Source organism: Phasianus colchicus, chromosome 8 (genome assembly GCF_987193195.1).
Source record: "Phasianus colchicus chromosome 8, bPhaCol1.hap1.1, whole genome shotgun sequence".
Lineage (NCBI taxonomy): Eukaryota > Metazoa > Chordata > Aves > Galliformes > Phasianidae > Phasianus > Phasianus colchicus.
The window spans coordinates 5275087-5301931 of NC_143443.1; the positions used below are offsets into that span (position 1 = coordinate 5275087).

Genomic DNA, 26845 nt, shown 5'->3' on the forward strand with positions numbered 1-26845 from the left:
GAAGCAGCCAAAAATTGAGATACAAAAGACTGAGTCATTGTGGAGCCACGATAGCATACTGTTACTACTCTTAACTCCCAGTCTAAGATGATACAGAATTGTAACATTTACACAGACAATCAGAGAAAGCGAAGGAATAATTATCTATGAGAAATCTGTGTGGTCTTGAAAGATCTCTAGGACTTGGCAGATAACTAACGGCATATAAGATTATATTAAAAAAAAAAATAAAAAATGTAAGAATTTAAAAATAAAAGCCAAACTATAAAATAAAAGCCATATCTGGAAAGAAAATGTTCGTAACATGATACAGTGTTTAAGCTGCTGTGATTTTCACTTGAAAGCTTTTACCTATTTGTGAAAAGTTAGAAGCGTTTTTATGTGCAGCGCAGGAAATGTTTCAAGTTCCTTTGTTCAGTGAAAGGCCATTGACTGTCATTCAGAATTTGTAACTTATTGTGCGTATGTGGATTTTCTTACCCAAATTTCAAATGATTTCAAAACTGTATGGTAGTACAAGATATCACAATCTCATATTATCAGATGTGAGACTGATGGACAGTGTTATAAACTCAAAGGAAGCTTGAACTGTGAAGAGTATCTGCTTGTTGGTGTTTGGCTGTGAAACCAAATCATTTTTTTTGCATATTGTCATTCTATGGTTAGTTTGCCATTACTGAGACTGGTCTGATGGTGATTGACCTCATTTAAGCGATTAAATTTGCATCAGTACAAACTGGAGATACTTAAAGCTGTGGTTCTCAGTAAGCAAAAATGACGTAAGACTTGATTGTATGTCTTCAAGCCTTAGCTACCAGCTAATATGCTGAAGTTACTAAAACACAAAAGATTTTAACTCTTAGTTCAATCGCAGTTAGATCAGTACTAGCAATGAGCGTGCGCACAGAGGCTGATGAGACTTACGTAATAAATTTTGTTAATAAATGAATAATCTTAACAATCTTATAAATGGGATGAAAACAGATCAGGATAGACTTGTGTTGTACTGCTTGTGAGTTGTCAATATAGGAAAAACTCCTAACCAAACATTTTCTGAAAAAAATGGAAAAGCTACTTTTCAACTCCTAGATGCCTACGGAACTATTTTAAGCTATTTTAATACGTTTATTATATTGAAAGTACTTAACTGAGGCTTTGAACGTTTGCTAGATTTGAACACTCTTTATAGCTGATAAAAACTATAATTGCCAGCGGATAGAAGGAAATTATTGTTTTCTTAGGATGCTGAAGTTAAAATTAATTTCCCTTCACCTATTTAAAGGTGCTTATCAAATACTTATATCATAACAAGTAGCAGTTAGTAGGATTGCTGGCGTGTTCAATCCTATTGTAAAATATTTCAGACATTGTTATTTAACATTAGCCCATGTCAATTTTTTTTGTTTTGTTTTTGAAAATAGAATGAGACAAAAGGTGGAGAGTGATTTCATTTTCTAGTTTGTGTTTTATTTTGTTTAAGAGTGGGTTTGATGGACCTATTTTTTCATGAGATTTTGGTTTATTAACTTTATGAGACTTGACCTTTCGCTAAGCAGCCTAACATAACTGACTCGGAGAGCTCAGGGTTAGAGTCATCTGCCTTTGCATCCCTTTTTCATGATGAGTTTTTAACATTCTGCTTTATTCATTACTTCAGTTCGTAATATTCCATGAAAAACCACTGCTAATGCAGTATTAATAGTGTAGAAGCAAATACTCAAAAATAGGTCGTTCAGAGAGGTTGAGCAGTCGTCCTTTTCTTCTCTGTCCTCTGTGTACACGGAAAATGATCCCGCTAGGATTAAATGTCAATAGTCAAACATGATATCATGTCATGCAATTGTAATGGATAATGAACTACATCTATTTCACTTGGCTCTTGGTAAGGTACTTTTGCTGTAGACATTCCACGGGCACAAGAAAAAGTATTTTCTTAATCTTTGTAACTGCCGGAATCATGGAACGGTTCTTCCCAAGAGAGGTTAACTATTACAACTATGAAATGCTTTATGAACTTAAGCCAGCTGAAGTTATCTTGATCCAGTTCTAGCCTGAAATGTGAATCTGTGCAATTAACCTTGACGCTGCCCTTTCTGTAAGCGATATTGGGTACAAACTTCCGTTCCTTACTTCAGAACTGAAGTGTTCTGAAGCCCTTCCAGAAGAGAAATTCTACCCAGACAGAAGTCGAAGGAAGAAAACTCTGACTAAGAAAGGTATCTGAGAACTAGAATAAAGCATGGCATTTTATATGAAGTAGCACATATGCTTTTAATGAAATCGGAGCAGGCTTATCTGGGGCAGGTTTTTCTATTTTTTTAAGTATTTTCATAGGCTTCATTCCTTTAGAATTTGAGATGGTTATCAAAGTTTATTGTGTTAATCTCTAAAATAGGAGAAGGAAGTATTATCCTCATGGTTATGGAAGATGTAAGGTTCTTGAATTACCCAAGGTCAAAGAAATTTGTGAACTGCTGCTTGTTGTATTTTAACTGCTAAATCATTCTGCCTTAGAGCAAGCCACAGCATATGGCGGCGCGTCTGTATGGCAGGTTTTTGCAAGTGAAAGAACAGGGAAAACTCTTGGGAGAGGTGTAAGTCTGATGCTGAGGCAATCACAGATTGTTTTGTAGAACTTGCAGTCTTTTTTTATTCTCTTCGTGAATTAAATTTAGAACGCCTTATATAGTTCAGTATTTGTCACAAATAAATCTAAGTATATTGGGAAATATGCTCTGAACTAATCATTTGCCTTCTTATTTGTGATAATCCATACTTCATTGGGAATCTCAATGTATATTGAGTTTCCATGTAGTCCTCCTCTTTTGTTGTACAGAAGACTTCTACACATCCTCTGAAGATACAGGATGCCAGTAACTTTCTAAGTAGCAAGCAATGCTAGTGAGGCATATGGAAGTTACTATTTGTGTTTTGTTATAATTTTCATTAGGCCATATGCCCAGTACAGTTCTTTATACTTGGAATAACTTTATAAGTTATTTCAATGAACTCAGAAAATATACAGTAAAACTAGAGGATCAAGTGATTATGGCTTGTAATGGTGTTGTGGATTAGGCTAACAAAGCCTACGTTAATCTGTTTTTGTTAGCTAATCTGTTTTTTTTCTCAGTCGTATGGATAGAAATACATACAGTTCTTTCTCAAGGAAGCCATACCCGTATTCTTCCTTTTATAGCAAAGTTACAAAGGAGAGGCATGTTTCAACTTACACAACCAAAGCACTATATTCTTCACAAGTAACAATCATGAGAAAAATGTCTATCCTACGTGTTTTATCCTCTGAAGTCTTATGTGCATGCTTCAGCAGGTCTTTCCACATGCGTAAAGCAGACAGATGACAGCCTTTAAGAATAAATTTTAAAGAGCAAGAGAATCAAAAAGGAGCCCAACACCTGGAATATGACGTGCTTTTTTCAGTGACAGGTTAAATTTGACTGTAATGCGATCACTAGAAGAAACATTGCTTCCGTGGATCACCAATAGTCAATTTTATATTTCGTAACATGTATGAAATAAGCTTAGTAGTAAAGGTGTGAGAAGTTGAATTCCAGCTTAGAAGGATGAAAGGGGCGAGGTGAAATGTGAGTTAAGTTTGTTGTGCCAATGAAGACAAGAAAGAATCAATAAAGTAAATAAAAGTGGACTGGGTGTGTAAATGGTGTACATGGTGAATAAGGATTTGCCTACAGGAACCTGTCCTGAGAGGCTTAATGGTCCACCTGAGTTTGTCTTGTTTTAATGAATCATTCTTTCCATAAGTTTCACTGAACAAAATAGTCAAATCAATTTACTATTTTATTTTTCAGCTGCTTGTATGTTTGTTGGTATACGTATAATTTGAATGCTCAGTGGAAATTTTGTTCTGCAGTCTTAGTTGGTTTGTCCAAGAATATCAACTTCAGCTTGTAGTTTGGGCTTTTAGCTGCTATGTTTTCTTGTCTGTTAGTTAAACGAGGAATCTCTCTCTGGAGTGTGTATTTCATTAAAACGTAATCGAGGTAATCTATTTCAGAAGAAATCTATGAATATTTGTGAGTAGAGAGAGGCATCTAGTAATTTGAGTCACAATTTAGATTACCTTGGGTAGTTTCTTACAGTTTGTGAATACGTGTGTGTGTGTGTAGGCTGATGCGCGTCTACAGTAAAGGAGAAGTAATCTTTGGTTCTCTTTGTTGCGCATTATTTTCATTGGTGTTTTGTTCTGAGAGCAAGAGCACTCAGCAGCGCTCAGCTGAAGCTCTCTGGCTTATCATGTCTTAGGTTTAAGAGCCCTCGTTTGCACACCTCAGCTGCTGAGAGCTCAGTTGTACTGTACAAGTTCAGGGCAATGGTGGACTTAAAACATGTCAACAGTGAGGAGACCTTCAAAGTTTTCAGGGTGATTCAGGTTAAATTTCCATCAAAAGGAAGGGCTTTGATTTGTTTTTTAGAGGAAAAATAAGAAGGATGTGGAAGACTTGAGAATAGAAAAATACTAAACTGATTATGTTTTAAGATGTTTGAGATGGAAAATGATGGAGTCCAATACATAAACACAGATCTAAATGATATAAAAAATGAACAAAGGTGTCTAAGAAATGGAGTAAAGCTAATCAATAACTAGTTCTTTAAATATGCACCATATGGAATAAATAGAAAGTAAGGAAAGCATTCATCATTATGTCTTGAAAGCTAGTGACGTGACAGGGATTAAACAGTCTGCACAAAAGACTTAAATCTTCACATAGTGGTTTGGGCAAGATAATATTGTCCAGTCTCTGAAGTGCTTTTATCTTGGTAAAATGTATTCTAAAGCATCTTTAACAAGATAGTGATAGCTATTCAGAACTGACAAAAGACCATAGCCATGTGAAACAATTTCCCAACAAAATAACAAAAGAAATAAAGTTTTTAATGGACGCCTAGGTTGACAGAAAAGCAAAAGTAGGCCTTTTTTTTTTTTTCAAAAGATCTACATCTGTTTCTTTTAACCCAGTAAATTTTTTTAATTATATGTAATTCTGGGGTGAAATTACTGTCCGTAAGTATGTATGTTTTATTTGTGATCTTAGGCAGGACGTGCTGAAATTGGTAGTGAGTCAGAATAGATTGACAGTTGTGAAGCAGAATAATTCCTTACCTATTTGCAGTGTGCCACCTTGACAAAAAGATTTGAAATGCATAAGGTCAGTCCTTTGAGCATTGTAGTGGAAATGGAAGGTAGATAACTCTGTATTTATGCACAGTAGTGAAAATAAACAAGGAACAAGAAGCCCCAAATCCTTAGTTGGTTGCCATAGGAATTTACTGTCTAGATCCAAATTATATTCATGCTGCAAGGAATGGGACTAAAGCTCTAATGAAATCTATTTTATTGCCGTATTAGCAATATTTTCTAATGAATTATGGTTTTGGCTATGTTTCAGACTTCCTAAGTTACTGTATTTGTTTTTTTTATGTTTAAAACAGTACCATAACAGTGCAACTTCTAGAATCTCAAAATTAAATGAGGAAGAAAAGTCAACAGGAGCTGAGGATGTTTTGCATCTTAGATATTTCTGAATCACTGCATTATTCTTTGAGTGAGCAAGTAAAGAAGTAATTAAGAAATAAATGTTTGCTACTTGTAATTTTATTTGAAGCAGCTCATGATAGGGAAATTGGACTTCTGCTAGAGACAAATAGCTCTTCAAAAATCCAAATGTTTAGTAATGGCACTGGACTAGTCCGTGTATTTTTTCGCTTTGGTAATAAATAATCAGTACTGATTAGGACACCGTATGTAGTATTTAGTCGTTGTAATAAAGCAATATAGTATTTAACTGAAGTTCCAGTTAAATTATGATTTTTCCAATATTTGCCCAGTTTAATCTTGTTGTTGTCATACTTTTTTTCTTCTAATGAACCCCAAGCCTTACACACCTAGAATGTGGCATTTCTGTAAATCCACTTAACACATGAATCTGGGATCCATGTTTACAGAGGTTCCGCGCTGAAGATCTCTGACCTGGAAAGGAGATGTAGCTTTACCAATGTACTGAGCTTGTTTTGTGCTTTGATAATCCTATGTGATGGTTTTCTACCTCAAATTCATGAATGAAAAGAGTATTTTACGTGCTACATGTTCTGGAAAATTGACCCTAAAACAACAGTCTTATAACAGTTTGTACTATAGAAGTGGTAAAATTAATAAAAATATAATAGAATATTTAAGGAGCTCTTGATAAATTCAGTGTGTGAAACTTCATTTGCCTGTCAGCTTTGGTCTGCTGTCATGAATGAGAGTTTTCTTTTGTTTTCTTAGCTTTTTTCTTCTTCTTTTTTTTTTTTTTTTAAATTCATTCTGTTCCTGTTTTGAAATCAATTGGTAGTTGATGAGATTTATTAACGATATTACTTAAGAAAACTACAGATCTCCATGATGCATTGAGGCATGGTAGTCTTTGGAATCCAAAGTTGGTTAAATTAATTTTTTCGCTGACTTACATTTTACATAAGAATAAGCATGCTGGAAAAAAAAAAAAAAGAAAAGAAAAGAAAAGAAAAAAAAACCTGACATTTTTCTGGTAGCTAAAAATGAACTCCTGAGTCTTGTGGGACTTTGGGAGAGCTCTGATGGATCTTGCCTTAAGCCGGTTAAGCTCCATGGTTGTAGGGCTCTTTATTCTATTGACAGTGGAAGCATGATCTTCTAAAAAGCGGGAAGAGGGCATGTAGGGTAGAGAAAATGTTAAACTTCCCAGATTTTTATGCTTATGTATCTTTGAATGTGTTTGGCAGCCGTTTTGTAAAACTTGCCTAGGAGACCATAGCTCTATGAGATGAGACCTTCAGAGAAGCATCCACTCTGTTAAGGAATTGGGCAACTCAGACCTCCAAAATCTCACATATTTGTTCATCACTAGTGAAAGCATGTTGTACAGAAATCCACTTTTTACAAATACTGTTTTGTGATGCCTTCATAATTCTCAATTTTGCTGTTCACAGAGAGCGAAGAAATTTACCAGCGCCAGGTGCTGTCTATTTCCTGTATCGTCTTTGGCATAGTCGTAGTGGGCATGCTTTGTGCAGCGTTCTACTTCAAAACAAAGTAAGAGCCTTTGTCTAGTGTGTTTGTTTTTTAGCTTCTGTCCTTTTTACAGCTTTCCAATTCTTGAATTTCTCCCTTCTGTTTGAAGCTGTTGTTATTTCCAGGCAGGTTAGAACAGTTCTCTATGCTAGAATCTAAGTGAAAAAAAAAACAAAACAAAAAAACATACACACAAAACAACCACCACCTAAGCAGAAGTATTACGTGTCCTTTTTGTTTTCCAATACCAGTGAAGAAGAGATTGTGTCCCTTCTGTTCCTTTCTCCAGACAATAATTGGCATTAATCACTTATTTTCAAAATAAAAGGTTTATGATACCTTTTTTAAATTTTCTTTCGGAATTTTGTTTTCCTTCATGTCCCTCTTTTTTCTGTATGCTGGGAATAAAGGCGAAAGTTAGCAGTGTATGAACTGTCAAGTTCCTTGCGGATAACTGCAGCCATTAGCTGAGAGTTATAAGTTGATGGTGTAAGCTGCATAACTAAGTATTTCTAGTGTACAAGAATGTGGAACTACACAACTAAGGTGAAATGGTCTGTACTAAACTTTTTTCAAGCAAAATATTTTCCATTTTATTTTTCTTTATCTCTCCCACTGGACATTATTATTTATTGCTGTGTATGTAATTTGCCTTACACAAAACTCATGGCAATTATGTGACATGCTTGTTAATACCACTAAACTTATAAATATGTTTGGTATGGCCATCATCCCTCATTGCTGTTCAAAGTGGAGCTAATGAGAGAACTTGCATCAATATAAATAGTACCTACGTGAGGTTAGCCATGGTGGCTGAGTATCAGGAATGTGGAGGTTTCTACTACTTAGAAGTTTGGATGCTTATCTGAATAAACACACACAAGACCATAAATTTATTTTAATGGGAAGGAAATCTGATGGAAACTACTTTCTTTAGGAAAAAAATAATGTTTTGACATTTCTCTCAGGGAAAGGAGAAATGCACGCTGGAGAAGTCACCAGACCTTCTTATTTTTTCCCCGTTCTGCACAAATTTCAGCACTACTACACGCATGATTTGAGTGAAGACTTCAGCTGGTTCATTTTTTTTTTTCTAACCTCCCTTACCTGTTCTAATGACTTGAGGGATTCCATTTAACTGTTCTTTTGAGCTAGAGTCTGACAGGAACATAAACCAAGGAGATTCTGTGGTGGGGCAGCTATTTTTAAAAATAATGAGTAGAAATAACGCATCAAAGTTGCGCTCACAGGACTGTAGTGGTTCCTATCTCAGGTTTCTATTTTATTATTGGTTTTAACTGAAGTTAAGAGTTACTGCGAAGAGTTGAAGTGTACTTATGCCAGATTCCGGAATCTGAAATTTGGGGAGTATTGAGAAAATGAGCACCTTCAGTTCTGTCAAGAGATGCTTTCAAACATAGGAAGCACAGCAGTTTTAGCATACTAATCCCTAAGTCCCTGACTGTGGTCCCGTCTTGCAAACTGTCCAAAGAAGTAAGTCTTTTCACTGCTTTGCCCCTAGCTTTATGGAGAGTTAGTATGCCTGTTAGGTTGTCTAGATAACCGAATCCATGACAACCAGGCAGGTGAGATAGTAGAGTTTGCCCAATCTAAGGCAGGAGGTGGGAGTGCTGTGGCTATGTAGAAATAGCTGGAGGTGACAGAAGCTATAGAAGTTAAGTAACAGTGCAATTTCTCTTGCCTTTCAAATTGATTTCTTAAATGTTTTCACTGCTCGTGAGGTTTTTTTCCCCTTTTGTTATTAGCACCATTCCCCCAAAAGCCTGGAAGGAGTCAGTAACTATTTATCAGTCTGCATGCTGTTTCCCTGCGAATGCCTTGACTCAAACTTCAGCAGGTGACCATGGTTGCACACCAGGCTTATCTCAGTACAGGTCAGCCTGGGACATTGCCTTTAAAAGTGTGATTCCAAGTCACTGTAGACTAAGGGAAACATTTTGTTCATCCCTCTTGATCTGAACACCCATGTGAAGCTCCTGGCCCTTATAAGAGTGCCTAAACTGGGTTGCATAGAGGCCGCATAAAACAGTATTGTATCTGTGACACTGGCCAGTGTCTCAAGGATATAAAAGCAAAGTTAAGGCTGAAGCAGCAAAGTTAAAATGAATCAACTGTGATGTGTGTTAACACAATAGATTTTCAGGATCTCTTCATCATGCAGATGCATTTCCATCATCCTTGCAGGTTATCCAAGCATTCCTCCTGTCTGGGGGATGATCTTCTTGTTTAACTTCTAGTAATATTTATCAAATAATACTAACATCTAGGGAAACTGAATGGTGCAGAGTCTGGCAGCGAAAAGGGAGTTCATCTGAAGAAGCAGACCCTGACTTCTTGAGTCTGATGTTTGCTTAATACCTGCTGCTAGGTGTATGTGATTTGCTATGCACCATTGTATTAAAAATCCTTTTTTAAAATATATTCTCTGTGGGGAAGTTAGAACTTTATAACTAAACACTATATCCTTCCAATTTTTCATTTCAGAGTAGTGAAGAAACTATTCTTAAGTGTTAACAACAGAGGGGAGACCACAGTAAAAAGCAATGGGCTTCTCTTTATGGCTTAGGATTTTATAGATGACCAGTGACTTCATTTTCTTGCCAAGATAATACTTTATTGCAGAATATCTGTGAAGTAAAACACAGAAGTCTCATTTGTTTTGCAGACTAAAAATACGAAATAAATATATTAAGCAGTAACTTTGAATTATTAATTTCACATTTTATAATCCTGCATCCTATTTTTTGGCAATATGAATATGCATAAACCTAACATCAGCGTTAGGTTGCGTGAATGCTAAAGGGAAACTAATTATTAAATTGTTTTTCTCAGTATATTACCTTATAGAATCTCAGTTGTAATGTTAAAAATCACTCGCTGCCTGCTGAAATTTGGCTCAGCACCAACTGCTGTACAGGAGCTGTGCATAGCACAGCGAAGCAGGGCTGCTGATCAGTGACCTTGCTGGGTGGGCTCCAGGGTTTTTTTGGGATTGCTGCATGCGGTGCATCTGCTGAGGAGAATAAGGTAGGAAGGAAAGAATTAAACTAGGACTGGGGACTTATTTCTCGTTTAGAACTCCAGCAGTGTATCTGTCCAAAAGAACAGTCTCCGATTCGAGGCCTCAAATATATTCTGCTGACTGTATTTGCTTAACTGAGCTTTATCTGCTGGCAGAGGATAAAATACTTACTTAAAATAGAGTTTTCTGCCTGAAATCCACAATAATGTGTAGAACTTTAGAACTCAGTCAATGTAATATGACAGAAAGAGAAAGCTGCTTTTAATCATATAGTTATCTCTTGAATATTGCAAATGACTCCTCTTAGAGGCATTGTCAGCTGTGACACAGTGGATCATAGTGTAATATGTCAAAAATAGCCTCGGATGCACTATTGATGCTTTTTTCCTGATTAAAGCATGTAAGCAAAAGCTGATGTATGCAAGATACTAGGTGAAGTCTAATGAGCTGCTAGCAGAGATGCTTGGTTCTGTCACACATTTTATAACAAACAGAGACAAATGCCTGCCGTGTTTGCCAAAATCTCTGTTCCGAATCTGAGCAAAATGCTTTTTTAATATCCAGGCCTACTTGCAAGCTATTGTTAAATATGTTATAGATAATCTTTCTTTCAAATTTCTGTGCTAAAACAGCCAGCATGCTATTGTAGTAATCTGAGAATAGAAGACATTTTTGAGAGAAGAGCTCTTTTCTTCTTTTGTTCAGCTTGTCCAGAAAATGACCACTGCATTGAAATATAAGGCACTGGTGAATTAACACAGCTGGTTATTCCAATGTGGTGAAGTTTGGAAAAAAAGGACCCCTAGTTATATGAATATCGTGGCTATAGTGGGAGTTGAAACTAGCTCGCTCTTACATGAATTTTATTTCTCTCTGCAGGAAACAAACAAAGCAAATTCATGAACAGCTGAAAGAAACGCAGAATAGGAAAACCTACAGCCTAAATGCTTCCAGCATGATGGCAAAGTCAGAGTGTATGGCACAAAGCCGAGTCCAGCTGCAAAATGTAAGTAATCCTGCCAGCTACAACATTTAATAGCCTGGCTGCGTTCCTGCCGCTTATGGCAGAACATCACCATGTTGCTATTAGCATCTGAGCGATGGGAACAAGAATTCTCTCATCTTTCATAAAGTGTTTTTTATCAGGACAGTTAATGGAAAACACCAAGCAGGGATTTTTTTAAGAAAAGTTATTTCAATGGGCTCTGGGGCATTTTGCTCATGCAGTAGAGTTTGCTGAGCCCCCTAGTTCTGTATTCAACACTGAAAGTGTCTATCTGGACATTTCCCTGTACCTTAGCTCATAAGTATGGTTTATAGGTGAAGGTGAGGGACTTCAATCTTGAATGATTTTGAATCTTTCAGTACAGCGTGTTAATGGATCTGGGGGAGAATATGTAGAGCTGAGACACAGGTAATTCAGAGTAAATTCAGAATCTGGACTTAAACTTAGGCATATAAACTAGTGCCCAAGATAGGCAGTTCAGATGGTCTCGTTTGCCTGGATCTTGAGTTAAATAAAGGGACTTCTGATAGTAGAAAGCAATCTGTTCAAACTAAATTTGAAAACATATTTAGTCACGTTCTGAATATACTCATACATGAATTAATGGAATCCCACAATGATGAAATATGCAGTTAATTTTAAAGGAAATGGAAGACAACTGATATATTTAGCCCTTGATGCACATTATTTTCTAATGCATGCTGTTTTCTTCCTCCCGTTCATACACATTTGGTGCTTTGAAACAACTGAAAATGATGTTGTTAGCAAGGCCAAAATTGGAGTATAACAGGAAACAGTGAAAGATGTGTCGAATCCTTTCTAAATAGTTAATTCTTAGAAACAAATGAAAATCTCAACTGTGAGTGTTAAGAAATAGCAAGCCAAGTGTCATTAGCTTTGTTTCAAGCAATAACTACTCTGTTTGCAAGATTCCATCAAAATAATGGGAGTCAAGCAAAAGTGAGATCTCAAGCCCTCTTAGCCACAGATGCCTCTGTTCCTGTTTTACATCAAATGAAAGCCCTTTTAAGCAGTCTGGAGTGAGCTGAGCTTCTGTGCCGTGACAGAAGAGCACGAGTTAGAGTGCTGCTTGTGCTCACCAGAGGTTTTGTTTTTTAGGAGCCCTGTTGTGATGGTTGTTAAGCTTTGTGATTCGGGTAAAATTCACTGTATCAGAGGGGAAGGTAGCTTCACTAAATGGACACTGACAGGTTAGGAGGCCTTCCATAGTTCCTTGTTTAAATTTAATTTAATTTGGCCTTATTTTACTTCTTGCCCTTAAAACAAGCTGTTAGGAGTGCTGCTGCCTTGTGATGGTGACAACAAATGTTAAATTTGCCAAGAGCTTTTGTGTTTCTTTTGTTCTAACATGCAAACTGGGTTGTGGTTAACACTTTTTTTTCTCTTCACTGTAATCCAGTGCAATATTTTCTCGACCTGTCATCACAAAGAACTATCTGGTGTCCTCTCAGCATCTGACGAACACATCCTCAAGCTTTAAGTCATTTTCTTTTGCCATAGCAATAGCTAAAATGGCTGAGCAGCCGTATGTGGATTCTAAATATTAGAGATTTAAAGCCATGATTATTCTTTATTTTAGGCAAGATTTTTTTCAGCTTTTAATGCTGTTCAAACTAGAGCTCTCAGTGCTGGTAATTAACACACCATTTTCTAGTTCCTGTAGCAACTAGCAGGGAGCAGTTATATCCTTGCTATTAGTGTGTTTTTCCTCTGGGAGCAAAAGTACTAAGAAAGAAATGCAGAATGACCTTGCGCAGGATGTAGTGTAACTGTGCAGGACAAGAATGGTTTCTATTGTTAGAAAGATTTTAGTGCAGGAATGCAAGTAGGCAGTTCATGAAATATTTACAAATCTTGGCAGATTGGAGAAAAGGAAAACCAGGGGAGGGGGAGGAATTGACGAGAGAGCAGAAAAGGACTTCAAAATGGTATTGTTTAGGAGTGGCTGAGTGTCTCCATCAGGGCCCAGGGTTCTGCCCTGTGTGTACCTGCAGGGTGAGGCAGAGACCAGGTGCTGATGGGCAGCTTCCCAGGGCTCACTTCTGTGGAGGTGCTGCAGTCACTCTGGAGGTGATTTCTATGAGGTTCCCATCTGCAGCACCCCACAGATTTGGGAAGAAACCAGGGACGAATACAGAAACTGAAGAAAATGAAGGATGTTGTTTTCAGGGGTTTTGCTTTATGCAGTCCTAGCAGCCTCATATTTCGTAATCCATGTGCTCCTCTTACATGGGTAATCTGTCTTGCTTATGTTGTGTCCTCCTTGTTTTCCCTGAAAGGTTCTCTCTTATTTTTCTACTTCCTATTCATAATAGACCCAGTGATCCTATCATTTTTTTTACCCTGCCTTCTATTTTCTCTATTAGTTCATACCTGAAAACAGCTGCATAACGTTCCTTATCCTTTCTTTGTTCCTTATCCTTTCTTCCTATGAAGAAAGGTTGAGGAAACTGGGCTTGCTTAGTGTGGAGAAGAGAGAGCTCTGGGTAGACCGCTTTGTGGCCTTCTAATACTTGAAGGGAGCATAGAAACAGGAGGGAGAATGGCTGTTTACGAGGGTGGATAGTAGTAGGACAAGGGGGAATGGTTTTAAACTGAGCCAGGGGATGTTTACGTTAGATATTAGGAGGAAGTTTTTCACCCAGAGGGTGGTGAGGCACTGTTCACAGGTTGCCCAAGGAGGCTGTGGATGCCCCATCCCTGGAGGCATTCAAGGCCAGGCTGGATGTGGCTCTGGGCAGCCTGGTCTGCTGGTTGGTGACCCTGCACACAGCAGGGGGTTGGAACTAGATGGTCATTCTATGAATCTTATGATTAATCTTCATGATAATTCTAATGTCTATTTCAAAAGAGCCCTTGCATTTTAATGTAGAGGGAGGTTGCTACATTTACTAATGGATGCACAGATATTTCCAAACATTGCACTGCTCGAGAAAGAAGCTTTACATGTAGCAGGAGTGTTTCAAATGTTTTGGGGCATTAAAAAAGTCAATCTCTCTGAAGTGCTATCACTTCATTATTTCTTCTTTCCTTTTTTGCTTTTCACTGGACTTCACCGAAAGAATTATTTGTTGTTACTTAGTTTGAAAGTCAATTTTTCAATCTCTTTAAATGAGAGAATCTATGTAAATGCATCAGAATTGCTGTTCAAAGAAGGAAAAAAAAAAATCCTACCACATTTTGTTTTTTGAACAAATTATTCAAATGTATTACAAATTTATATTTTATTCTGGTTTGACTCTTTATTTTTGCAGGTGTTTAGATTTCTGCGAAAAGTAGTGCAAAAAAAAAAACTTCAGGCCTTTGTCCCCGTGATACCTCAACTCTTTGCCAATTTAAGCTTCTTTACAGTAAAAACCATACACAATGCTAAAAGCTCCGAATGTTTGATCTTAAAACATTTCTCCTGTTCTGTCCTAAGATATGGGCTGCCTTGTTTGGCAATCCTTATTTCAAAAGGCAGTATTTGAAAAATGAATTGGAAGTGCTGGACCTTCCCCCAGGTGCATTAAACATCTGTATGGTGGAAGGGTTGCTCTTCATGTTTTTAAGGAAATTGGATTAGCTATTTCAAGTCAAACGACAGAATAGTTAGGAAAAAAAAAAAAAATTGAAGTGGGTGGCTATAAAAAAAAAAAAAAGAGGCTTTTTGGAACTGCCTTACTTTAAGGAGATGCCATCCTTTGTTTTGTTTTGCCCATTATCTGATCAATACAATAAAAACAGGTGAAGAAGAGTGGTGACCGTGTCTTGACATAGTACAGGTCAAGCACCATGTGTAGTGTCAAGCCTTTGTGACAGCTGTTAGGTGGTCTCTGCTACAATGAGATGTAGATGTGGCTTTGTGCTTCTTCTCATTATCCTTTTATTGAAAGCATTCCCAGAAAGCCTTTGAGGAACATATCAAGTATATGAATTGGTAAAGGTCTGCAGCAACTGTCTTCGAGAGCTGTGGTAAGCACTAGGAGCATACTGTTCAGATTTTTGGACCCCCTAAAAAGGATCCTAAATGAATGATGCCAGCAGACAGTACTATAAAAATGTTGGGAAAGAATAGGCCCATCTGGTACGCAACAGAGCACAAGCTTGCTGATACAGTCAGGGTCTTAAACCAAGCTCCAGGTTGAGTGCCGTGCCTCAGCCAAGCATGAACCATGTACGGGTCGTGCCATCTTCTAGCAGCATAGTTAGTCCTTTTTAGTGAAGAGAGCTACTGCAACCACATTGATATCCAACAGCTGACATTGGGATACTGCCCAAATAATTCAGTGCAAGCATTAAGTGGAAAGCGTCTGAGGAGTTTGGGTTTGCTATTCTATCAATTCTAACCAGCTTGAACTCGTGAAAAGATTTAGCTCTTTGCAAAGCTAACCAATGGCTCTTTAACATGAGCATGTGCAAACTCACTTTCCTTGGCTGGCACCAGGGTTGAGGAAGAATGCAAGGAGTTTTAGAGGTTTAAGCTAAAATGTATATGTCTCCCTGCCACTGGATATATTACAGGGAATAAAGCTTTCTGTTTGTATCGACAGCAGAAATAATTTGAAGCATCATATGCTTTCCCTCCTGCATTTGAGTCTATTACATCTCTTCCACTTCCGTTCTCAGTTCAGTTGTGATTGTGTGAATTCCTACTGCTCAGAGCTGGTAATTGTGTTCACCTGGGCTCTCAGTATCGATTCCATCGTACAATAAAGGATACAAATTAGATAAACAATATGGTATTCTGTAAGCAGGATTCATAAACAACAGTTTGAATGGTGCTATTAGTCTATTAGTATTTCTCTGCAATTTCCTTCAAGGATACTCCTTTTACCAGACAATTTGACAGCAACATGCAATTTCTTGCTGGGTTGTCGGGGAGCTTGAATTTGGATAACTGTTTCCACATTTTGCTTGGCAAAAATTCAGGCTCCTGTCTCCTACGTTCTTTTTGTAGTTACGCATTTTCTGTACACCATTTTTCTTCTTTACGAATGCAAACGTACTGATAAAATTAAAATAAGTCTTCAGTCAGGAAGAGGGTTATGTACAGGTTTTTAATGGGGCATCTTTGAGGTACACAGGAGATTAAGATTTATTTGACCAGGTGCATGAAGCTTGGGACTTCCTGGTATTACCTATGTCTTCCCATAGAGATTACATAATCTTTGAGAGATATTTAATGAATGTGGTCCACAAATGGTTCCCTGTCATCATACGCTTGCAAGTCAGGACGCTCAGCTGCCCCTCTTAGACAAACACTCTCAGCACCCTGTACACCACCCACAGGTAGGAGGACATGTCCCAGTTCCACTTCTGTTACTCTGCAGATCACCAGGCTTGGTGTCTCCTGGTGTTCACTGCCTCCTTTCTACACCTTGATTACAGAATTTCTTTAAATTCTCTTAGCTTTGGAACACCAGCAACAAAAGCAGCAGAAGACTTGCCGTTCCTTTTGTGATTCTGACAGTAGGCATGGTTGTTTAAAATAGCTTTTTTCATCCTTTTGGCATTTAATACCTTCTCCTGTGATACTAAGTGGATCTATGAATTCCCCGTCACATCCCTCTGTGGTGCCTAATATGCTTTTCATGCTGTAGTGTGCGGTTTCACTTCTCACTACGCTTGTTTCTAACAGCTTGCAATCACAAGCTTCCGATTTCTGATATTATAACAAGAGGACAAAATTTCTTTTTGTGACTTGTTGATGCTTGTTGATACCATATACTAAATAAACCTAATCACTGTGATAGAAATGCAATTAATATATGTTGAATACCAGACAAAGGCATTTAGCTCTTGTCAAAGGTGAGCATTTGTTTTTACCTGAGTTGTGATGTGGTTTATCAGCTAAGATCAGGAGCAGATTTTGCAGTTAGGTAACTTGTTGCAACTTTGGAAGAACTGCCATAATAGAGAAACTTGAGCTTGCTGGCCTCTATCTAGAGTGCTGGCAGCAGAGCGCAGAGAGTAGCTGTAAGGATGCTCAGTATTCCAGCTGATAGGCTGGTGGGGCTGGCCAGCCCTTCCAGAAGTGGCATTATTTCTTCACCTCTTTGAATGTAATGCAAATCTGATATTCTCTGCCTTCCCAGTCCTTTTTGAAATGGCAACCCCGTATCACCTCTCTTCCAATGCAGACACAAATCTGAACTTTATTTTTTTGTTACTATCTGAGAGATATCCATCAAGGAGAAAGAGCTGGAGGGGTTTGTTTTGTTTTGCTTAACCATAGGACAACAGTGTCTGGCTATTCTATGGTACGTATGAGGCATTTGTCACCTGTGGATCCTAAATTTAAGAGAATAATCCAAAGCATCGGGCAGGGAAATACTTGCAGTGATTGAGCAGGTCAGTGGCAGAGGGTGACTTCTTGCAGATTCATTTAGCATTAACTAGTAGGGGGTGAGGTTTTATTGTCAAAGAGTTGGAGTAATTGCACATAACAGATGATTTTCTCTCTGAAACCATGAAGAAATGAAAATTTGCACAACGCTTTATTTTTAAATGCCTTCATTATTCTTTATTTAGCCATATACATCAACTATACATAAACATTTCTTGTACATCAGCTCAAACAAGCACACAGAATTAACCAAAAAGACAATAAAACCATTAAAAAAACAGAAACCAGATACAGATAAGATTTTGGGGCTGCTTTCAACTTCTCAGAATAGTGCAGTACTCTGACAGTGCTTCACAGCTTAGCCCCTGCAGTGGCTTAGTGTTTGGAAGCTCACAGCTAGCAGAGGGCTATAGGTTGCAGCTTGGGTGACAGCTGGGGGCAGTGGAGCTGGTTCCACTGGGGCACAGCTAGGTGGCAGTCCCCCATCCCACTCTGGGAGCTGTGCTTGATGCTGCTGTAAACTTTTCCCAGGATTCTGATTTTTTCCTCCAAAGACTGTCTCAGGGAAGGGATGTGGTATTTATGGTTAAGCTAGAAAAGAGTAAACCCAACTGTGTTTAATTCTTTGAATGATGTGCTACATCTAAATAAAATAGGTTCTGTTGATTGTTCAAATTCTCTGTATATTTGCACTAGCAGTTGAAATTGTGATATATCAGTGTAATTGACGTTGCTGCTGTGATAATTAGTGAGCGAAGGATCTGGAAATGTCATGAAATACAGAATCACAGAAGGGCCAGGGATGGAAGGGACCTCAAGGATCACGAATCTCCAACCCCCCTGCCACATGGAGGGCCGCCAACCTCCTCCCCATTTAATGCTAGACCAGGCTGCCCAGGGCCCCATCCAATCTGGCCTTGAACACTTCCAGGGACAGGGCATCCACAGCCTCTCTGGGCAGCCTGTTCCAGTACCTCACCGCTCTCTCTGTGAACCATTTCCCCTCTGGACCCTCTCCAACAGATCCCTGTTTGATTAAGATTAATCCATGTTTGATTAAGAAGAACCAACCAACCTGAGCCTGGGTACTAAATATTTGGTATTGCAGGGGGCAGCTCATGGGGGAACCCTGTTTTTTCTCAGCAGAGGTGAGCAAAAATGCTCGTGTGTGTGATCCCCCCCAGCCCATGTTCACTTGAACCATAGACATGGCGAGAGGCATAGCTCATCCCTACTTAACCTCTGTGATTCACTTCATGCTCGTGGTCCTTTAAAGCCATTTGGATCTTCAATTTAATATCACAAACAGGAAAGAGGACAGAAATACCTTCCTAATGCATACAACTCATTCTTCCTGTAGCTCAAATTGATTTATTCAGGTCAGAAATCAGTGTCATTGCTGCAGCTGGCAGAAGAAACATTAAAGTTTAAAACTGTCACAAACATGAGCACCTTAAAAGACATGCTTCCATCTGAATGCTTCATCTACAGTAGTGACAAATGACAGCTAAGATCATTGTAACTGGAAGAAAAACGAGTTGAATATGTTTCTACTTATTATTTCAGTTGTGTTTGCTTTGTGTGCAGTAACATTTTGCATATTGCCGCTTTCACAGCTTTGCCTTCACAGGCCCTTAAGCAGTGATTTTGGCCCCTTTCCTGTGGGTATTTCACACAACAGGAAGAGAGGGAAGAGAGAACTTAGAACTCCTGTTTTTTTTCCTGTTATTTTTTTTTTATCAATAGAAAATTGGTCACAAGTAGTTCAAGACATTCTGTGAACATGCTCTGAATCTAGTTAGAAGAAAGTAATCTTGTCAGACTTTCCTTTTTAGTTTTGCTGAACTCTTGGGAAATGTAGATAGTTGTAACAAGGGGGAATCAAAAAATAACTCCTCCTTTTTTAGGAGTTCTCACCTGGTCTTTTGTTAGACAACAAAATAATTATGGGGAAGAATGTACCGTGACAGAAATCTTACTGTCTCCTTCACAAATGATTAAGGTGTTGTATAATAGCAAGGCGTTTATTTTACCACTGCATTTTATTCACGTACATTGTATTTTTTTCCTTAAATATTTAATCATGTAATAGATCCCACAGTACCAGCTTACTGTAAAGGTAACCTAGCTACCTAGTACTAAAAGTACAAATTAAGTGCAGAGGGAAAAGGATTGAAGAAAAATACATCAATTGGGCTTAGTGCAGTTCACCTCAGCATAGCATCAGGAATGTTATCTTTCTATTCTTTTTTTTTTTTTCTGCTATTTTTCTTAATTTTGTGGAAATGTGGGTTAACTGCTCACACCTCTAAGGTACTGTCCAATAGCTGCTAACTTTGATTCTTCTTTCAAACCAAAACGCACCCTTTTTATGCTTTGTCTTCTGGCCTCTATTCAGAATCGGAGCTGGGGGTTTTGCTGAATTTTGAGATGAATCACAAAGCAAAAAGAGGAAAATCCATTCCTGTTCACATCTGGTGTCTGCTTTACAGACCTTTGTGTCACGCTGTGTGCCCAGAGGTTGCCCTGCACACACAACTGTCACGAGAAGAATTATGTTTACACTGATATTACTAACACAGATACTCCCAGGTCAGAAGTTTCAGGTGCAGAAGGGTTGTCTGGCTTTACAGATAGTATTCAAATGTTTTTCTTACTTATCTGATGATATAAAAGCTATTCAGTGTGGTTTTCCTAGTTATGCATATTGATGAAGGGAGTGTTTGACTGAAATCACCAAAGGACACAAAAAGGTGCTGAACACCGTCTGAGATGTGTTTTGTGATCTCAGGCACTGCATGGGCAGTCACAAAAGCAGGTTTTTATTCAAAAGGGACCGCGTTCCCTTTTGTTTTGGGCAGATCAGTCAGTAATTTTGTTGCCAATGTGGACATTTGGTTTCTGATGTGCAGAAAGTAATGGGGACAACAAACCTTGGTGCTCTTGACTTGTGTAAACAGCAGTGAATGGATGCATTCCTTGCCCTTCCTGATTTTAATCTTTAAATTAAAGCACTTCTTATCAATTTCAGTTCTCACTGAATAACATGAGCAATGTATCTTGCATTTTATGTATTAATTAATTTTATTCTCTGTGCCACAGTACTCCAAAACAGATAGGCACCCTGGGCCTGCTCTGGACAAAGTCATGGAGTCCAGCTTTTCAGGTCCTCAGTCTTTCCCAGAGGCTTTGTCTCCTGACAGAGGAACTCAGCCCATCAAGCAGCACAGGTGAGCAAACGGCCATCTGGGGGAAGAAGGGGTGGTGGAAGCTGAGGGATGCTGCTAGGGGGTGACACATGGGTAGGAGGATTGGGCAAGAATGCTGGGAGATATGGAGGACTGTAGTGTGCTAGCAGAGGATTGCATGAGGTGATAGCTTAACTTCTGTGGTGTTTTGTGTAAAGCCAATAGGACATTTGTTGGAGTCCCCCAGTCACATTCCTTCTCTTTCGTTTGGAAGATTGGCTAAACCAAGAACAGTGTGCCATATAAACCAGGAAGGGATATTTGAATCCTACTTAAATTAATCTTAAACCTTTAATTTGGAATGAAAAAGTAATGCCAAGTATCATGTTGGATGCTTTTCTTTGGGTTTATTCCTTATTCTGTGCAGATTTTCAATATGTGCGTAATAATTTTATTAAGTGTAGATGAAGTATGTTGCCCAAAATGATTCCCGCTTGAAGCTCTGTGGATATTTTAATCCCAATTTAATCAAAAGGTGAAGCTTAGAAAAAATACGGTGACATTCACTTGCCCTCGATAACATGATGGCAACAGCCCGATTTGAAATTGTTTAGGTGCTGAATTATTACGTTATTAAGCTTTAAAATGTGTAAATAAGGACTGAATATTTCTTGTTTACAAGGGGTTCTTAAAACAAGAACTGAATGACACTAAACTCCCTGTCTTCCATAGGGACGTTACAGAATAAGCCACGCTGAAGTTTTACTAAATTAATGTAGAATTCCAAAGCACTCACTTCAACACGTTCATGCACCAAAACCTCTCTTTACAAAGGGGACAAAAAACTTCATTTGCTTGTTTCCAGGTATCAAGCAGTGGGCTGCATTAACAGTCTTTGCCTCAGAACTGTTTTAAGACAGCTTGATTTATAACAAATTCTTTTTCGTAGTTTTATAACTTAAGATTTATTATACAAGGGCCTCGCTTTATTAAGAAATGCAACAGACTTTAATATGCCAGTGACTTATAAGACTCTTTGATTTATGTGTCCTGTGACAGCTTCCTAAGTTACTCAGTTTCTGTAGTTTCTAAAAGCTGTGCAGTATGAAGTTTTTTTCTCCGTTTCATTTGGTGTCTTTTTGTAATGTCCATCTAATTAATCACAGTCTAGGTACAATTAGCCCTTCTTTCTGTATATCAAATATAGATCAGAAAAATGAAGCTTGTTCTTTCTTTTTTTTTTTTTTAAACAAGGATGCATTTTGCTCTAAACATCCCCTCATTCCATTACATTGAGGTGCAGTGATGCAGATATAAAGTGGTCCTAGCTCAAGTTCTTGGTCTCCCTAAAATGAACAGTTAGACAAAAATAGAGTGGTGTCTTGTCTTGAAAACATGACATGGACCTGGAAATATTAGAGCAGCTCTGCAGCGTCTCATTTTATGCAATTGTTAAACTGTCTATTCTTTTTCTGTTCGCTATGGAAATATTTTGTTCCACAACTATTTGCATTTTCAAGGGCATTAATGGGTGGCGATTATTTTGTTGAATCAGTAGCTGTCTGCTCAACACTTTCAAAAAACGAAAGAAATTTGTCCTGGCTTTAGGGCTATCGGAGTAGGAAATCATTCTGACTTGCTGAAATTTGTCTGACAGAGAAGAGATCGCCTAGTTATTTCACTAAGATTACTGGATAATAAGTTTTCTCACTCTACCAACCTCAGCTGAATGCAAAGAATTGGTATAAAGATGAAAGATTTGAATCACCACCGAGTCTTACTCCTAAAATATTTCCTCTGTATTACTCGCTGTTATTATTGTAGAAGTATTGAATATCTTTTGTTCCCACGTGTAAAATAATCCTTAGTTATAACTGGAAAATAACAAGTGTGTTTCATGAGTATACTTATTGTAAGGTTTACAGTATGCTCAAAAATTCTTCTCGGATTATCTGTTGTTTAAGAAAGAAAGCCCTTATTATCTTGGTACACGCAGTAACAAATTATGATTTTGTTAGCTATTTGACTGATGTGTGATCCCTTTGCAGTGCAGTTTTCTTGGTAGTTAGACATGCTGACTTTGTCTTTGATTCATTCATCTTTGATTTCAGTGGGATTCATTTCAGAGAATGCTGTGATGAAAGCCAAAGAGGCTGGAAGCACGAACCAATTGTATTGCCTTGCAAAAGTGCAAAAACAGGATAAACTTACTCTAAACTTTAAAATAATTTGCAGTTGCATTTTTAAACTCCATTAAAAAGAAATAGGTAAAAACAATTTTTTTTTGACTTAGCATTTTGATCTTGATGCTCTCGGTATAATTGATTCAGTTTAAATTGAATGAAAGAGTAAATCTAAGTTTTTCTGCAAAGAAAATTAATTGAATTTTAGAAATCAGATATTGATAAAGTAACACAGCTAAGAGGAAGTCTTCGAAAAAGGAGAAGGTATAAAGAATCTGTTATTTTCCCAAGGAAAGAACATACTCTTCTGGAGAAGTTTACTTGAAAGAAATGGCTTAAAGGGATAAAGTGGAGGAAAAGAAACAAACTGAATCACAGGGAACAAGAGGTCATTCTTGAAGTGAACATTTTCAGAAAGCGTTGAGAGTTAAGGATTACTGGTGATAGCAAAATCAAGTGTTCTTGCTGGGTAATAAGAGTACTGTACCCAAAGAAGCAAAACTGACGGAGGGACAGAGTGAATATGTGAAGCAAGTAGGGAAATCCTGGATGAATCTATTTTATTTTTCATTAAGGATGATTGTTTGGGGATGAAGGCAGAACAGGGATGGAACAAAGTGTATGAAAATAGACATTACAACAGTCAAAGTAGAAGTGAAATGCAGAAGTCAACGTCCTTGAGTGGGAACATGCTGAAGAAATTACTTCAAAGATAGGGTAAGCACAGATACTGCTCTAGATGCGAGGTAAAAAATGAATCAGGTAACCTTGAGGAGTGGAGTAACATGGTTCAGAATTCAGCAGTACTAAACGCAAGTCCAGTCATTTGAGAACTAATAACAAAAGTTTCTCCCACGAGCTGAAAAACAAATGAGGAACAAAAAGTTCAGCACACACCACTTGGTGAAAGAGTAACCAAGTTGCAAAGTGATGCAAACATGCAAAAGAAAAGTATGATTACAGGAAGCATTAGTGAAGACATTGCCATCAGAAAGTCAGAAGTTTTAAAATGACTTCATGAGATCTTGTTTCATTGCGTGTGAATGTAGCGTGAGGAATCACCAGTATTTTCTTCTGTGGGTAAAATGGCCTCCTGGTTAATATGGGCTCAAATTGCATTGATGCGCTAATACAATAAGGGATGAATCATCTGTGTTCCATGGAAAGGATTAGTTTGTCTCATTTAGTGCAGTAAATGAAGACTGACAGCTGTTTATAAACACATCAGAGAAAAGATAAGGAGAATTAGAAGACCTGCTTAAAATGAACAAATATGACAGTACAATGGTGATACAAATAGATGTCTACTCATCATAACGAATTTGAACTCTTGAGTTTTCAATGTAGAACAACTTTCTGGAGTAGACATTTTAGGACAGAGGCTGATCCATGCTGTACAGAAAGGGTAGAATGAGGTCATAGTGGCTGGCTGAACTCTCTGCCACTCAGGCACCTTTGACATCTCAGTTCTTTTTTCCTGTTGTATGTACCTAGCTGATAGACCAGGGTTAGTGACTCCAGACTACACATAATAATTGTGCAGAATTACAAAGCTCCAGCAAATACTATTCCTGAGTACATAAATAACAGCTTTTCTACTAAAGAACTCAAGAATAGAGTTCTACCAAAGGACTCAAGAAGTTAGGCTTGCACATGGGAACTAGCAGCCGGAGAGCTGCTCCTTCATGTGACAAGAAAAAAATAAGCCTCCAAGGAGGTCTCAATACATCACCTGAACTGAGGATATGACCAGCTCCAACCATTTATAAACACAAGCTGGAAAACACAGGTCGTTGTGCCCTTTTGGGTTGGTTGTTCTCCTACGTAATCTTTGGTGTTGGTTTTTGCTGAGGCAAGGAGAAAAAAGCGATGTCTGGAATGTAGGACGCTAGGGGGATTGAAACAAATCAAATAAAACACTACTGAAATTCTCAGCTTATGCCACCATTTTTTAGCATAACACACTCCTTACGGTCTTAGTATGACTTTAATCTCATGCAGCTTTGCTGAAGTCCCAAAGATGACGTTAGCTCTCTCCTTTGAGTGACCCTGTATAACAAGGATGCCAATAGAGGCTTGTGCTTTTTGCGTAATCTCGTTCTTATTAGCAGCCTGACAAAAGGACTTTGTGATACAGTACTATGCCTTCCTATGGCATTTATTGGGAGATGCTTATGTTCCCAAGTTTAACAGATCCTTTTTATTACAACTGAAAATTGGTTGAAAGTCTGAATAGTTCATCTGAACACATGTTAGCAGAAGGTTGCCTAAAAATGTGTTTCCCAGGGAGCTTCAGAAGACAGTGTTTATCTGACAGCTATCTCTGTTATTGGGGTATATATTTATTATTCCTTGTCTAGCAAGGACAAGCAGTATGGCTTTCAGCTTTAACCAGCACAGTTTGTGTCTTGTTATCAGTAGGTAATATTATAGGTAATGTAATATGCCTCTCTGTATAGTTTTTGTAGGTACAGAGCCAGAGTATTTACAGCAATTTCTAGAATTTCCTTTTCTTCCTCCTTATATTTTTCTCTTCATGAATTACAGTCATGTATCCCAGTTTGAGATTTTTTTTTTTAAATGAAACTATTGGAACAGCAAGTGTGTGGATGAAGGCAGCTTAATAATACTAGAGATGAGCTTGCATTTAGTACATGATGTACAAAACTCAAGTTGAAGTAAAAAAAAATTCAAAAATTCAAAAAAAAGAAAAAGAACATTTGATGTTTTAGCATCTTTCTCTCGAACATCTAATTCAGAGCATGACAGCAGGGGGCATGTTGAGAACATAGGGAAAATGTGAAGGTACAGATGGAAGGAATGCAGGAGATACCAAGGAAGAGGATGATGGAAATCAAAGTAATGTGGTAGTGCTATCACCAGAAGGGAAAGGGAGACTGAAGAGGCAGGGCAAAAAAAAAAAAAGGGAAAGAGTAAATAAAGTGGTGATGCACACAACTGTGCTTATAGTTCCATTGTGCTCATGAAACAAGAAGGAATTCACATCTGAAGTTTTGACATTTTAATCATATTCCTCTTGTTAGTCCTTTTCATGTTTCCATTAACAAAGGTACTTTTGAATGTGTTCATAATGAAATGTACAATCAATTTTGTTTAGCAATTAACTGAAAAAATAGTACAGGATGATTTCTAGAGTTACTGTAAATTCACTGCAAGTCGTCTCCTCTCCAAGAACAGTTAACCTCAGTGCAGAGCTGGATAGGTGCCTTGAGAAGGGAATACTCCACCTCCTGAGACAGTCTTTGTTTTTACTCAGTTGCTCAACCCAAAGAAAATTTTCACACAAAACAGTTTACAAGGATGAATCCCAAGTTCTTCATTAACGTTAGAGATTCTTGAGCTGTTTATTTCAAACCATAAATTCATCAGAACTACACTTCTCCCTAGTTCATGAATTACTTGTGAGACACTTCAAACCTGTTCTGGTTTTGGTTAATCTTGAATAATCAATTGATAGATTTTGGAGACATCATTTGCTACAGCTGTTCTTATTGTTCTCTTTATTGAACAGCTTGGTTACATGGATTATCTCTTTTACCCACTTAGACTGGCGAACAGAGCGAGGAAGAAACTATAATGGTGGCTTAAGAAGGGAAAATTACCTAGAGAAATTGGAAAGGCACTGTTGTCTGCAGAGGGGGAAGCACATGATGCAAGCAATAGAGCAAGAGGCCTGTGAGGGACGCAGCTGCAAGCTAACCAAGCCCAGCTCCCTCAGTCTTTCTTTGTAGGAGAGGTTCTCCAGCTCTCTGAGCATCCTTGTTGCCCTCCTCTGTACCTGCTCCACCAGCTCTGCATCTTTCCTGTGCTGGGGACCCCTGACCTGGATGCAGTGCTCCAGATGGGTCCTCACAAGGGCAAAGAAGAGGAGAGGAGGGGAACAGGCACCTCCCTCTCCCTGCTGGCCACATCTCTGTTGATACAACCCAGAATACCATTGGCCTTCTGGGCTGCAAGCAAAGCAACTACTATTAAACGTTGCCTTT

The 26845-nt window shown here is 38.1% G+C and overlaps 1 protein-coding gene across 3 annotated transcripts in view; it reads left to right on the plus strand.

Annotated features, from left to right (window-relative positions):
• NRG3 (neuregulin 3) overlaps window positions 1-26845 on the plus strand; it is a 360960-nt gene that overhangs the window by 323632 nt on the left and 10483 nt on the right. For all 3 annotated transcript variants that reach the window (XM_031602565.2, XM_090144756.1, XM_090144757.1), the window contains exons 5-7: window positions 6988-7090; window positions 10992-11118; window positions 20570-20697. In XM_031602565.2, coding sequence (XP_031458425.2) covers window positions 6988-7090; window positions 10992-11118; window positions 20570-20697 — 358 coding nt within the window. The remainder of the gene's footprint in view (window positions 1-6987; window positions 7091-10991; window positions 11119-20569; window positions 20698-26845) is intronic.